The sequence below is a fragment of the Sander lucioperca genome, chromosome 15 (genome assembly GCF_008315115.2).
Source record: "Sander lucioperca isolate FBNREF2018 chromosome 15, SLUC_FBN_1.2, whole genome shotgun sequence".
Classification (NCBI taxonomy): domain Eukaryota; kingdom Metazoa; phylum Chordata; class Actinopteri; order Perciformes; family Percidae; genus Sander; species Sander lucioperca.
Window position 1 is genome coordinate 1214559 of NC_050187.1, and position 15344 is coordinate 1229902.

The 15344-nt window shown below is 41.3% G+C and overlaps 1 protein-coding gene across 1 annotated transcript; it reads right to left on the bottom strand.

Annotated features, from left to right (window-relative positions):
• Positions 1-1715: 1715 nt before the first annotated feature.
• Positions 1716-14625, bottom strand: wbp1la (WW domain binding protein 1-like a). Its single transcript, XM_031304712.2, has 4 exons — positions 14416-14625; positions 8045-8147; positions 4197-4358; positions 1716-2481 (listed from the first exon to the last, which is right to left on the bottom strand). Exons 1-4 carry the CDS (start codon positions 14476-14478, stop codon positions 1991-1993), a joined length of 819 nt encoding a protein of 272 aa, XP_031160572.1. The 5' UTR covers positions 14479-14625; the 3' UTR covers positions 1716-1990.
• Between the last annotated feature and the right edge of the window lie 719 nt (positions 14626-15344).

The following is a 15344-nucleotide window of genomic DNA, read 5'->3' on the forward strand; positions in this document are numbered from 1 at the left end:
AACACCAGTGTGACAGCTGACTGAAGACTTATACACGGCCTAATGATTATCAGAAGAACACGGATCATTTACTACAGAACCAAACATGCTGGAGTTCATCATGTCTTTAAATCAATCACTTTTATAAAGAACATTTATACAGGGACAAGACATTCACAAAGTTACAGATGTCACCATGAATTTTCTAGATGGATATTCTGCAATAAACCCTGATTTTATGAGTGAGTTCCAGTAAAGAAGGACTTGCCAATTCATTTGCAACAGTGTTAAGACAAACTGTAATCTGCTTTATCGCACAGACTGGATCATGGCTTTGGGTTTGCACACTGCCTTGACTGAAGGCAGGTCATGATACTACATAGATTGTCAGAGGTTATTGATTATTTCACATACTGGGAGAGGCCCGCAAATTGCTGAAGAAACCAGAGTCCAATATGCAAAGTTGTTGACATGTGAGTTGATCACTTAATGTACAGCATAACTACACAATGTTGGTATGTGGCGTTCCTGTGTGACTGCAGTTTTGACACTGTTCGGCTAAACCTGTGCTTGTTTGGACAAGGCAATCCCGGCAAACGTGGCACGGCGTTGAAATGACCAGTTCAACTGAACTTGTTCTAAACCTCGGCTATTAGGAGTGGACGGAATGGATAAAACCCACATGTGCAATACATGTCTTTTTAGATTATGATAATGATATACGTGATACAATAATGTTTGTGGGAAATCTATCCAGAAACCGATCCAATAACCGGCCACGATTGTGTTTTTGGCTAAATACCTGACAACTTGAAGTACTTTATTACATGGATGCTAAAGTAGTCCTGCTCATTAATGACCTCCTACAACCTGAGAGTTTAAGAGCTAGCTACCACTAGACAGCAGGCTGACTACAGCTCGTCACAGATGTATCAGTATCAGCGTCTAAGTCTACAGTCAGTGATGGAGCAGCAGGCCCTTTAGTTACATGGGGCTCTGTGTCTCAAAGAACCTTTGAACAAAGCTGAAAACAACATGTGTGAAAAAAACACAAGTATCAGTGCCTCTCCTGGCAGGAAATATTTAAAGGCAGACAGCTCATCAACATGAGCAACTGGCCAAACGGGGCGGAGCGTGGTTAAAAAACACACTTTAAGGGACCCATCTTGCACCCGGCCCAGCGCAAAGCCCGACGCAGTGGTCAATTTCCCGTCCGGTGCACACGTTTAAATAGCAAATGCACCTGCGCCCATCTGAGCGCCCATGGTGGTCTTACAGGGAGGTGTGTTCAGGTGCATTCTGGGCGTGCTGGTCTTACAGGGAGGTGTGTTCAGGTGCATTCTGGGCGTGCTGGTCTTACAGGGAGGTGTGTTCAGGTGCATTCTGGGCGTATTGCTATCTTGAGGCAGTGGAAAGTGATCGCGCATTTCATTGTTATTTTAACAGAGCATTAGTAAAATGCTCCTAGGCTCGTGCACAGCGCGCGCACACTATGCTTGTTACACACACAGACGCACAGCAGCACACACACATGCAAAAGATTACAAATAACAATATTATGGTGCTAATCCTCCCAAACGCGCCTGGCTTTTAAAGGGAATGGGAGATGATCACTGATTGGTTTATTGCATGTTACGCCCAAAACACACCTCTGATTAATGAAGACACTAAGTACAACCCTTTTGAACCATGCGCCTGGCGCACGGACCATTTTTTCCGCCGTCAAACTACCAAACGTGGATTTGGACACGCCATAAACACACCTGCGCCAGGCGCTTCACGCCGTGCGCTTAGATCGTTAAAATAGGGCCCCTAAGTTGCATAATGGCTTTACATTCTTTTGGATATTGTTCAAATATTTAGTCAAACTTTTAATTTGTCTCCAGGCCTGCCACACACGCTGGTGTTAGTCAAACGTACACTTGTACAAACGGCCCAAACCCCTGAGCACCAACGGTATGATGTTGCATCAGTGACTGTTGCAGAGTTTTGTTAAAGACATTATTTTGGATTAGCGAAGAGACTGTGGCTCTGTATCCGCAGCTGTGTGTCCATCTGGGTCTTCATCAATGACTGCACCACTAATATGGCTGTGTTCAAAGGTCTCGGGACCACAGCCGTCACATGGCTCCTCCGTTTGCCCCGCGCCCTCTTCGTCCGTCTCATCTCCTCTTTCTAAAAGGCTGTGCTGATCCCACTGTTCGTGGCCGTCGCACACTTCGATCCCAGAATCCCCTGTGAAGCGCCGGTACCTGCCCGGTGTCGAGTCCTTGTTGGGGTTGTGAGCACCGTTAGGGTGGGTCTGCTGCGTGACCTCTGGGGCAGCAGGGAGCGCTGCATCAGCATCACTGGGGACGGAGATTGCCGCGTGGGGGCAAGGAGCTTCCTCAGGTGGCTCTGTGGGTGGAGGTGCTGACTGAAGAGGGGTGTAAGGAGGAGGAGGCGTGACTGGACGGCCAACCACCTCTTCATAGGCTGGCAGCAGGTACGTGGGCAAGAATCCTGGAGAGAAAACAATACAGACGAGTGTGAAAGATGACACAGCATTTCCCTTATATCTCCCCAAATGAAATAAACTCGCTCTCTCTACTTTAGGCCAGTGTTTCTCAAATGGGGGTACGTGTACCCCTAGGGGTACTTTGGAGGACTGCAGGGGGTACGTAAGTTTTTTTGCAAAATGTTTTTCAGTTACAAGGCTGTAGTTACTTCTGTCTTTTTTTCTCCAAGTTTGTCGCAAGTTTTTGTCTCTGTTTTTGAAGTTTGTCACCTTTTCTTGAAGGTGTTGTCGTGTGTTTTGACATATTCTGCCTTTCTTCCTTACTTTTTTCTACTGTCTTTTTTCTTCGACGTTTTTGTCTCTTTTTTCAAAGTTTTTGTCACTTTTTTCAAAGTTTGTCGCTTATTTAACTTTGTTAAATCTTTTTTGCCTTCCTTCTTTCTACTGTGGTTTTTTTCTAAGTTTTTGTTACTATTTCCGACCTATTCTTGCCTTACTTCCTTCTTTCTACCATCTTTTCCAAGTTTTTGTCTCCTTTTTCTATCAGCATCTAAATGTTTTCCAGGTCCAAGGCTGTAGTTTAGTAAATCTATCGCTGACATCGCTGTATTCTTCCTCTTTATAGAGACTTTTTTTATTCTACCAAAAACTATTCGCGCTGGTTTGGGTGTACAAGGCTTAAAAAAAAAAACTGTTCAAAGGGGGAATATTAGTGAAAAAAGCTTGACAACCACTGATATAGGCAACCAGCCCCCAGGCATTACATATTGCGATTGCAATTGAAAATGTGATTATTTTTTAAGCTCTTTATCGGCTGTATTATTCAACAAAGACAGACGATAAATCTTGTATAGTTTGACCAACACACTATTAGATAGATTAAACATAAACTAGTCTTTTTTCTGTGGGCCAGGCCTGTATGTTATGATGAAATTAAGTGATGCATACATTTATATGAATGACATATTTATTTACTTATAAACTACTTCAATCACAGTGACTGATGCGTTGAATGTCCAGCCTTGTAAACATGTGATAATTACCATGACAACATAAAGCACTGACAAATGAGCCTGGTGTAAACATGAACATGAAAGTCTGTAACAAATCACAGTCTGTGAACTTTATTGGACAGTCTTTAAATGTGCACAATGAGTAGGGATGGGTTTCTAGACCCGGTTCCAAATGTCTCAAAACCCGAAAATGAATAAGGTCCGAGCTTATCGATACTGCTATCGAGACTAGTGGATCACGTAACGTTATGTCTAAAAATAGATACGTGCCCGAACCGGAAAAATGATTTAGGAGCACACTAGCCTCCTCACCGCAAATCATTCAAAACATAGTCGGACTGGCTACCGAGAGCACCGCTCTGTGGGCCACTTAATATCACGTTGACAAAAACAGGACGGACAGACAACCCGAAAAACATAATGCCTCCGGCCACGGCGGTCGCTGCCGTGACGGGATAGAAATGTGACCCTATGTACAGTCTTGTGTGTTGTACACGGAGTTTGTGAGTGAAGTTCAGTGGTTCGGGAAGTTCAGAGAGCAGCTCAGTGGACGGTAGTTCAGTTTGACAACTTGTCCGGCAAGCTAAAATCTTTTTATTTCCCACGCAATGTACAAACATGTATGTGTATGTGTGTCTCAGAGGTAGAAACTAACCATGTGTGGAATGTGTAGAGGCAGTGGAATGGCATGCCAGACAGCTACTTACTGAGATAGAGGGGTAGCTGAGAGTTGTTGTGAGCCTCTCTGTATGCAATCAGGTTGATCTCATTCTGCCGCCGCTGCTGCTGGAAGCGCTGCTTGGAGCGCCAGTGATGAAAAACACAGCAGCACGTCAGGATAATGATCACAGTCCACACCAACCAGAACCCTGCAGGGATGTACCAAAACACACTTCATACATATCTTGATGAACGGTACAAAGTTCATCTTTTTTTATGTCTTTTTTTTTTCAATCTTAGCTTGAGTACTGGCAAACCAGTATGAACACATGTTTTGCTAAATTCTTTTCATTGACAAAATAAGCCAAACCTCTCAACTGCATCACTCTTTCATGTTGTGACACATAAAAGAGTACAAATAATTAAGTATAATAATTATTATATTATTATATACATACATAGTTCACACTACATGACTTAACCTTATTAGCTAGGATTATATTATTACCCTGATTTTCCACTCCTCAACAGTTTTTTACGAGCTAGTCTGGTTGCATTCCCAAGCTTTAAAAAGAATATGTTTACGGTATTTACTATCTAACAGGGACGGATAGTATGTTTGCCAACTGGTTGTGGAAAAAGTTTGATTTTCAAAGCATGACCTATCGTCTGCAGTGAGCTAGCGAGGTCAGACAGACATTGGCTTTAGTGAAACGTAGAAACTTTACTGCATCTGTTTAGGGCTGTCAACGAATATTCTAAATTCGAATATATATTCGAATAGTTTTTAAAAAACGAATTTCGAAGGTGAAAATTAATATTCGAATTAAAAAAAAAAAATGTGGAAAAAACCGCTCGTGGTAGCAGAGGCTGTCTGGCTGTCTGCTTTGCGAGTGGACGCGCTAGCACGCCTGAGGGTTCAGGGACAGGTCACAGGAGTCCCACTGTCTGGCACAGCCTCACTGCTGAAAGTTGACTTGTCTTGCATGGAAGATGGCACAAAGTGCAGAGCCCAACTCGACTGCATCAGAGAAAGCAATTTTAACCCCCCAAAATCTAAAAAGCCACGTCTGGAAGTACTTTGGATTTTGGTCGGTAGGAGGTAAAATAGTTGAGCCGCGAGATAAAGTTGTATGCAAGAGATATGCATGAATAAAGGTTAAATGCACTGCTTCCACTGGTTAGATTATTTACCGTTTCATGTCAAGGAAAAGCTCCATGTTTACCACAGCACAGCTCGCTCGGAGCGTTCAATGTCGGTTCTATATCGGCTACTGTGAAACTTCAATTAATGTTAATAATATTTGTTTCAGTCACTGAATGAAGCCTGCTATATTTGGGACAATAGTCGCGACCTTAAATTGCTTGCACAAAACTCTTGATAGCACTCAAAATGTCTTCATTGTTGTTCATTTTAAACCGTTATGCGCACAGCCTCACATTGTGCAGAGAGCGTGAGGGCGAGAGACAGAAAGTGCTTGAGTGAGCGAGCGTGAGGTCTGCGGTCTTGGCCATCATTTGATTTACTTGTTTTTGTGTAGGTAATACGTTGTCAAATATGTTTAAACTTAAATAGACTACCTATACAAGTACTTATGTCTCTTTGTATTAATTTGTCCTGCATACGCAACCAGATGTTCGAATAGTTCGAATATTATGTGGTTTTTTTAGAGGGAATATTCGAACGTCATTTTTGAGCAATTTTGACAGCCCTACATCTGTTGCATTTGCAACACTGACCAAAGGTGTTGTTGTACTTGTACACAGGAAACAGGCTATTTTGTACACAGGTGTGCCAACACTAACATCAACAAGTATGACTACGAGGAAAGTTCTGCAGATTGCTTGAAAAAAAAAAATCCTGTCTCGAATTTGGTATAACTTGGTAGTCACGTCCCGTTGTCACTACTCGTATGTGTTTTCGTGACAAAACGTAGTTTTGAGACCAGACATGCTCATCGGAAGGGCTGTCACGATTCCAATTCTTAATTTGAAAACCGATCAAAATGAGCTTTTGACCATGCAGGTGCAGAATTGCCGGAATTTGTATGAATTCAGCCAAAGCGCAAACTTCATCCTGTCCGCTGTGTGTGTGTGTGTGTGTGTCACCCTTTCCCCGAGTCAAACAGACACACACACAGACAGAGAGTAGAGCAGAGCAGAGGAGAGACAGAGACAGCGTTGTAACCAAAAACAGAAAGTTGTGTAGTGTCAACAACAGTACAGAGATCTGACCACCGTAAAAGTCTTGTAGTGTGAACTTAGCTGTACCGTGCCAACGTGACACTACGGCTACGCTCACACTGCAAGTCCTAATGCTTAATTCGTATTTTTTCAGATCCGATTTTTTGTTTGGCTGTTGACATGACCTTTTAAAATGTGGCCCTTACCAGATTCCAGTGTGAACTGTTTGTGGTTTCAAACTGACCCTCATGCGCAAAAGAACAATAACAATGACATCAGACGCAGCACGCTGCACTAAAGTTAGGGAGGTTATGGAGGAGGTCAGCATTTTCACTTTTATTTCAAAATGTTTGTGTAATGGCAGCCGTAACACTTATGAGCAGGTGCTGAGGCGGAGAAGAATCTAGAGAAAGAGCCAACTTGGCTATTTTGGCCTAACCCTAACCCGTTTGCTATTTTTTCAAAAACGGAGCGGTTACGGTATGATCCTTCTAGTTTTGATTGAATTGAAGTATCTCCCCATACACGAATTAGGTCTAACAGCTCACTCTCCCTCCATTGACTTGCTCCATCACTGGTCTCCATTTTGTAGGCCTAGTCAAGTTTTTAATGTTACCGTCTGTGTCTAGGGCTAACTCCCCTCGGCGCATAATTGTGACAAATGTCGATGTAGATTGACGTAAGTCACATTAAATCTGCCTTGGTTGTTCAAAAAAAAGAAAACCAGACCTGGGTCTGATTCAGGACCACATATGGAAGTGGACTAAATCTCATTTGAAAAAATCTGATCTGGGCAACAATTGAGTGTTCACACTACTTCTGAAGGAGTCTGACCTGGTCACTTGACCCCAAAAAAAGTCAGATTTGGACCACTTTTGCCTGCAGTCTGAACGTAGCCTATGTCACTGCTGAAAAGGTAGTGAGATCTGACACCGTGTTTTCTTCAACTTTGCCCAGTGCCACTGGTTGGCTTTGATGTTATTTGTATCAAAAAACTTAATTAAAACCATACATAAAAACATACATCTGTCACATTGTAAGTGACAGATTAGACACAGGGCTCCACCACTCCTGACCTGTATCAAACATCAGCTCCTCATTCTGCGTCCCCTTCTGTTGCATTTCAGACTTCCTTTACTTTCAGGGTTACATTTGTTGGATGAAGTACAAATATAGCAAATGCACATTGTATAAGCTGTATGGAATAAAATCGCCCCACATCATCACATACCCTTCACCATACCTAGAGATTGGTATGGGGTACTTTCCATAAAATCATCTCTCAATGCAAATCAAACCAGCTATTAGGCAAACTGAAATAAAACCATGCCAAGGGAACTTTATCAGGATGCATAGTATCCTGGATCCATGAAATAACTGGCCTTTAAAAATAAAACTCTGCCTGTCTCTATGGGAATTTAACATAGGGGTGGACTTACTTATGCCCCCTGTATTTTAAGGAAGAACATTTATTTATTTACGATACATTATTCATTCACAAAGAAAATTGGTGTCCTTAAAGGTTGGATTTTTCCTCATTTTTTTAATTAAGGCATTAAGATCAATTTCCAAAAGATGGTTTTTTTATTCCTCTTTTTAGTCAACTTCAGCATGGGTGTATTCACTGATGCTGAGCATTGTAGTTCTGTGAGCCAATAAGAGAAACCATTCAAACACTTCAGAATGAATGAAGAAGAGGTGGGTAACTCACACCACAGTTCATAGTAGTAGCTGCAGCACTGGGTCTCTCCACAGCAGTGACCCGACTCACAGATGTAGCTCTGGTTGTTTAACCCCAGGCACACCACCTTGGCCTGTAAACACACAAACATACCACTCTGTCACAAACACTGGGTTGAGGAAGCTACTGAAACATTATTTTAATTTTTTCTCTCATTGTTTAAACCTATATTGTGTAATTTTTGGAGTTGATTCTTAGCAAAACCCCCTTTGTTCTTTCACAAATATGTGCTCATTCATGTGTAATTACTTCCACCAACTAATCAAAGTATTCTCGTAAGCGTAGAATCTGACATTCAGAATCATTCAGAATACATACGGGCGAGTCGCTCGAATGACGGCTGCCATGTTGCGCCTCCATCTTTAAAATACATTAGCCAAAGAGGGACATACCTCCATCTTTAAAATACATTAGCCAAAGAGGAACATACCTCCACTTTTCGCGCTTTTACACTCACTGGCACCGTGACGAATGCCAGGGGGAGATTACTCGCCAGGGAAGCGAAAAAGAGAATTAAAACGACAACGTGACAGGCAAAGCAACAAGACCAAAGTTAATATTGGAGTGGCTAGAACAGCTGCGTGTAAATGATGGAGAGAGCTAATTTCGGGTTCGGCCACCGTAGGAGGAAGGGCTAGAAAGTAATATTCAGTTGGTTCTCATATACAATTTAACCGCTAGATGGGAGAAATTCTTACACAATGTAGCTTTAATGCTGCTCTGCATGTTGCATGTTTCAGTAAAATGGCTATAATCAGTGTTGCTTGGCTGTGTTTTGTTGCTTGCATGGCTACATGTACTAAATGTGGATACAGTTAATGTTAGAGATGCCCCGATCACGTTTTTGGCCTCCGATACCGATTTATGATCATCAGTGAGCAATATCTGCCGATTGAGCGCTGATGCTGATCATTTTTGTGTCGTTGGGTTTAGTTAAAGCCACTGATATGGCTGTGTAAAGTATCGGCCAGTTTGCCTATTTGTAGTGTGTTGGGATCTCCACCAGATGGCAGTGTAACCAGCTATATAATGGTGTGTCACTCTTTAGTAAACCTATGAATTAGAATCACAAGTCAGTCTTGTTTCTGATACCCTTTTCCTACATGTATAAGCGCATTTATGTGAGTTTTGAAATGGAAATTCTGCTAATGAAAGACTCTCTTTCCCATTGCAAGTAGACACATATGGGTTTGATTTTTTCTTCTGGTGCGTCACATTCGAAGTCAAGAACGCACCGGAAAACAGCAGTTGTTAACTTTTCCTGCTACAGCTTACAGTGCACAAAACTGCAAACCCTGCTGTACCGTTCTTACTATACATCCATGTGCTGTATTCACCTGATATCTTCGCTACTAAAGTTAAACTCTCCTCTGCTCCGACCGCTCGCTCTACAAGAAACAAAGTGGGATTCTTAACAACGCGTCTGTTCCCGGATTTCAAAACACACCATAATGGCAGCTCATTTGGAATACGATCTCTTTATTTTACGAAAATATTTCACTGAAATGTGTTTCTGAAAACATTTTATGCGAGAAATGGGCTATGCAGTTGCGGAATCTGTCCTTATTTCAAACCGACAGCGGTTAGTTTAAATGATTTTTGTGTGGTTTTTGAGTGATGAATGAATGGAAATGACAATGGACACACCGGGACACACTCCCCAGACGGGGGGTGGTCTCTATGGCATTTAGCCGAGAAAAAGTGAGCATCATGCCAGTTACAGTGACAGTGACAGTTAGGAAAAGGCACCAAAACGACTAGTCATCGTTGCTTGCGTTACTATCTGGCGTTTGGGTGCCGCCTTTTCAGCCTTTTCTTCTCACTCTCAGTTGTGAGCTTAAACTCACCACGCGCCACTAGGTGACGACTCCAACTAATGTTTTGTAAGTAGTACCGTGCGCGTGCCTGAGCAACCACGTGCGGCTTCTGGCCAAGTGGGAGGCAGGCCGCTGGAGGACTTCACTTCACATGAACAGGTAGGCCTGTCGCGATAGTCAATAAATCAATTAATCGCACGAAACAAAAATGAGCTCGATAATTATTCCGGCCGCGATAATTTCCATTTGCATCGCGATAATTTCCATTTGCATGCTTGTTTGTTTTTTTTCTCTCTCTCTCTCTCTCTCTCTCTCTCTGAGACTGGAGGACCACTCTTTCCTTAGCGTAACGTGGACAGCACTTTGCCGTTAAGGCGCCGTCAAAAAAGAAGACGTATATGAGCGATATCCGCCGTGTTACTCGGCGTCCTGTTTTCTCCCTTTCATTCCAAACCACGCAGTTGACAACCTGCAGGTGGAGGCGGTGGAGACAGGCAAGGACATAAACGCCACGGGCTGCTGTGGACTTGTCAGTCTTGCAGGTGGTTTCAGGAAAGTTGCTGTATGTGTCCGACAATGCACAGAACATTAACCGGTACAAGCCTGCAGCTGTCAGTGTGTCAGAGGCTCCCGGACGGTGAACTGAGACTCCGTTACCTGCTTGTCAAAAATCGCCACTTACTAGCTAATGAATTAGCCTAAGGTAAACGCTAGCTATCAGTAAACAGAAGTGACTTGGTGTGTGTGTGTGTGTGTGTGTGTGTGTGTGTGTGTCGGCCCGCCCCCGCGAAGCTCCGACCTGCAGAGGAGCAGAAGAAAGTAGCTGCACCTTCGCCAAAATGAAGACTGAAAAACAGAACTATTTTGGTACAAACATTTACTCGCCATGTGGCAGATAGCCACATAGAAATAGATAGATATAATGTATTATTTAAATTTAATATTTAGTGTTTAATAAATAATTGTTAAATGCAGTACAGAGTCTGTAGTCTATCGCACAAACACTCGAGGAATGCTGCATTTGACAGCCAGTATGAATTACCTGGGAGAACATACGTGTCACAAACAGCAATTCCACAACTGTCCAACAGCGTGAAAGACGACATACTAAAGGAGATCAAAGACATATTGTGGATATTTAAAATGTCTTACAGTTCCAGTGTTAAATATTCTTTAGAAATAAAAGTATATTGATCTTTGAAAAGGTGTACCTGCATTATTATGTCATTATCATTATATTAGATGAAAATGGTCTCAGAATGACAATATTATCGTTTATCGCAATAATTTCTGGGACAATTTATCGTCCAGCAAAATTTGTTATCGTGACAGGCCTATGAACAGGCAATCAGGCACAGACACGCAGTTGTTGCTCTCGGCCGAGTGTTTAACTTTATGTGTGTAGTAGTTCATCGGCGGCTAGAAGAGATTAATGCCGAGCACCGGATCACGTGTTTTTAGTAAATATGGACCGATAATGATCGCAGTTCAATCTATCGGGGCATCCCTAACTGAAACATTTTTTTGTCTCATTGCTTAATGCTGCTCTGCATGTTTCAGTAAAATGGCTTTAATCATGGCTACATGTCCTAAAGGTGGATACAGTTAATGTATTAATGTTCTAATGTCTTGCTGCTTCTTGGTGCTCTGCATGGCTTCTGGAGAATGCTGTTGCTGTCTTTCTGGCATCTTGTTGTCTGCCTGTACATTTTAACCAGTACTAATGTCTCGCTGCTTCCCGTTTCCCTTGGGCACGCTCAATCTCAAAACGGTGTGCACCGTGTAGGGCTGCACAATTAATCGCAATTTTATCGAAATCGCGATATGGACTAGAGCAATAGGAATAGGCGCAATATTTGTTAAAGGCAAAATATGTGTCAAACCGTTCTAAATGAAGTAGTCTGGTGCTGCAGAGACGTCCCGGCCTACAAATCCTATTCTACAGACTAAAGAAAAAATCTTGGTGGGGTGACCTCTAGCTCACCCAGTAAGAGCGTGCGCCCCATGTAGGCTGAGTTCTTTGCAGTGGCCCTAGTTTGAATCCGACCTGCGGCCCTTTGCTGCGTGTCATCCCCTCTATCTCCCCTCTTTCCTGTCTATCCACTGTCCAGTGTTTCCCACAGGCCGAGAATTTACTTGTGGTGGTGGGTGGCGCGGGATGTGATGGTGCAGCGCGTGATGGCTGAGTTCAGTAATAAACTAGTCAAAAGTGTAAAAAATGACCAGATAACATTATCAGATAATTTAGAAATCCAATAACTATTTACATATTAAACAAATTAGACTAAAAGATGATACAGCTAAAAATGAAAATATTGTTGGACAATGCTGCTTCTGACACAATTTCAGGGTATTTATTAGGGTTAATTATTTATTATTTATTTAGGGCTGAACGATATGCAATATGCTCTCACGTTGTTGAATATCGCAATAAACAGATTAAAATCTACTCATGTCTGTCTTTCTCTTGCTTCATATTCTGCTAAAATACAACTAATTACCCTTGAAATTAAAACAAATGACAGGAAAGCGTAGCCATGATGTGATTTGTCAATTAAATCAGTTTGTTTTGCCAAATGCCATTGTTTAGGGCTGTTACTGCTGCTTACTTCTGTTTACGCAATTACAGTAATGTATTGCTTTTTGCTATAACGCAGTAATATAACGCATTACTAATTACATTTCGGTAATATTCTACCCGTTACAATCTCAGTAAAGCGAGTTACAATGCATTTTAACGCAACATTTAGTGGTGTTTTGTTTTTTTAAGAATTCACCAACACCGCAAAACATTTCTTCACAGGAAAAAAAAAAGCTGTGAGTGTCATTTCCTGTCGCTGTATTCGATGGCTGAGATGACTGCAGAGACAGATACATTTGCGACGGACATTATTTTCAGGAGTTATTACGCTGCGTTGAAGCGAGCTGTCCCGTCACTGTTCCCCGTGGCAGAACCAGAACCAGAGACGGTACGGTCAACATCTGTGTCCCAACATCTGTGTCCCAACAGTTAATGGTACGGACAACATCTGTGTCCCAACAGGTGACGGTACAGACAATATCTGTGTCCCGACAGGTGACTGTACGGACAACATCTGTGTCCCAACAGGTGACGGTACGTCAGCAGGGACAGCAGTGTGTCCGAGCTGATGACAGATATAAACATGTCGGGAATTAATGTTTAGTCTTGCTACACGTAAATACCATTGCATTTTATCAATGGTGGGAAGTAACTATGCCGTACTTTAATACAACTGTAAGGTACTTTTAATTGAGTATTTTCTTGCCTACTGTACGTTTTACTTCTCTATTTTTATAGCTTTAGTTACGTTGCATATTCATATTAATTATACAAAATATTATGAATAATCTATGATGTATTCAAGTGGATATAGATGAGACTTTATTTACCCCGTGGTGAAATTCACAAGCTACCTGCCAAGTCAAACTTCTGCTGTTATTTTGGTGAAAGTAACTCAAAAGTAATGCAAAAGTAGTGTAAAGCATTACAATTCAGAGACAGTAATATTGTAATATAACTAATTACTCTCAAATGACAGTAACTAGTAATCTATAATGTATTACATTTTGGAAGTAACTTGGCCAACACATACATAGCACAGCTAACTTAACCAGTCGGTATAATTAGATTCCAATGTCACTTTCGTTTTCCAAATTTGTAGGCAGTGCTTACAGACCTACTTCATGTTCCACCACATTCTGTGACCTGATTATGAAAGCCAGCTATATTGCCGGTGCATAAAAATCCACCATGACCAAATGCTGTATTTTGATATCTGTAACCACACATACTGTATTTAGCTAGCGTCACTTGGGTTTATATTACATATTATATCACTTGGCAGTACTTCGTTCACGCATTAGTCTTTTTCCAGAGTCACAACAACAACAGTAGCTATATCACTATAGTAAAAAGTATGTTTCAACAGATTTATTTACTTAAAAGGATGTAAATAATGCTGTGCAAAATGTGCCATGTCACTAGCTACTTTAAATCTACGACTTAATATTTCAGCATACATTTTTAAATCATATTTATAGGCTTAATTTGGGACCGTCATATACAGTAGGGTTATAGTATGACAGTCCTTACTGGTTCAAGAGTTAAGATATCAGCTACTCATCCATATTACTTTGTGTAAAACAAATTTAAAACGTGTATTATTGCCCATCCCTGCTAACGTTACCCAAGTTAGCTAGCTAGCCGAACTTGCTATTTAAACATACTGCTAAGTTACTGCTAACTTTAGTAACGTTAACATTACCCATGTTTCTGACTGCTGGGGCGAAAACGAACACTGACCTACACGGAAGGTAACGTTAGTTTAAAAAAGAATCCCCCAATCTTCTAGTCAGCAACCAAAATAATAAAAAAAATATTTAAAGGTTAAGTTACTTGATCAGTCAAACTCGAACTAATTCGTTTTAGCCAATAGGCTAACGTTAACTAAGTTAATGTAGCTAACGTTAACTTAAAAGAACATCGGCTAAGATAGTTGTTACCTCTGCAACTGCGGCCGCCGTCGCTGAATTTTCTTGGCCAGCGTTGAACTTCAGTGACCCCATTGCCAAAAATATGAAAAACTAATATTTATTAACCACTAAATTGTTATTTAACCGTAGCATTGTTAACAAAAGTCGGTCTCAGTGGCTAACCAAAACAAGTCCAACTTCAACTTCCTCATCAGATCGCTGTTCCTCTTAGCCATTGGTGCATTCATGAACGTTGTCGTTTTCTTGGACAGCGATTGGCTCTTTCCGTCGTCACTCTGAAATGGTGCTGGACGTGTGCATCTTTTATCACAACAGTAAAGCTTTTCAAATGAATTCAGCGGGGCGATTGAATAGGAAACATAATGTCATTATCAATAGGCTAACAGTGTTTGGCAAGTTAACGTACTTCCAAAATGTAATTCATTATAGATTACTAGTTATTGCCAACTGAGAGTAATTACTTACAATATGTCTCTGGATTGTTATGTTATAGGGCTGCGAAAATGGAAAATAGGCTTATCTAATTGCGATTATTTTGACTGATATTGCGATTGCGATAAGATTCACGATATTGGAGGGAATGATCGTTTTTGTATCATTATTCTCATTTTCATTGAAAATTATTAACATTGAAAGAAATTAAAATGATTATAGTGTGATTTTTGCGAGGATCTGTACCAAACAAAGAATTTTTCTTTAGTCTGTAGGATATGATTTGAAGGCCAGGATGTTCAGTTCGTTCATTCAGAATGGTGTGATACATATTTTGCCATTAAAGAATATCGCGATTTGGATATTGCACTAGTCCATATTGCGATTTCGATACAATTGCGATTAATTGTGCAGCCCTTATGTGTTACACTACTTTCACCAAAATAAGTATGGCTTGGCAGGCTTGTGAATTTCACCACGGGATCTTTATCCAATTTAATACATCA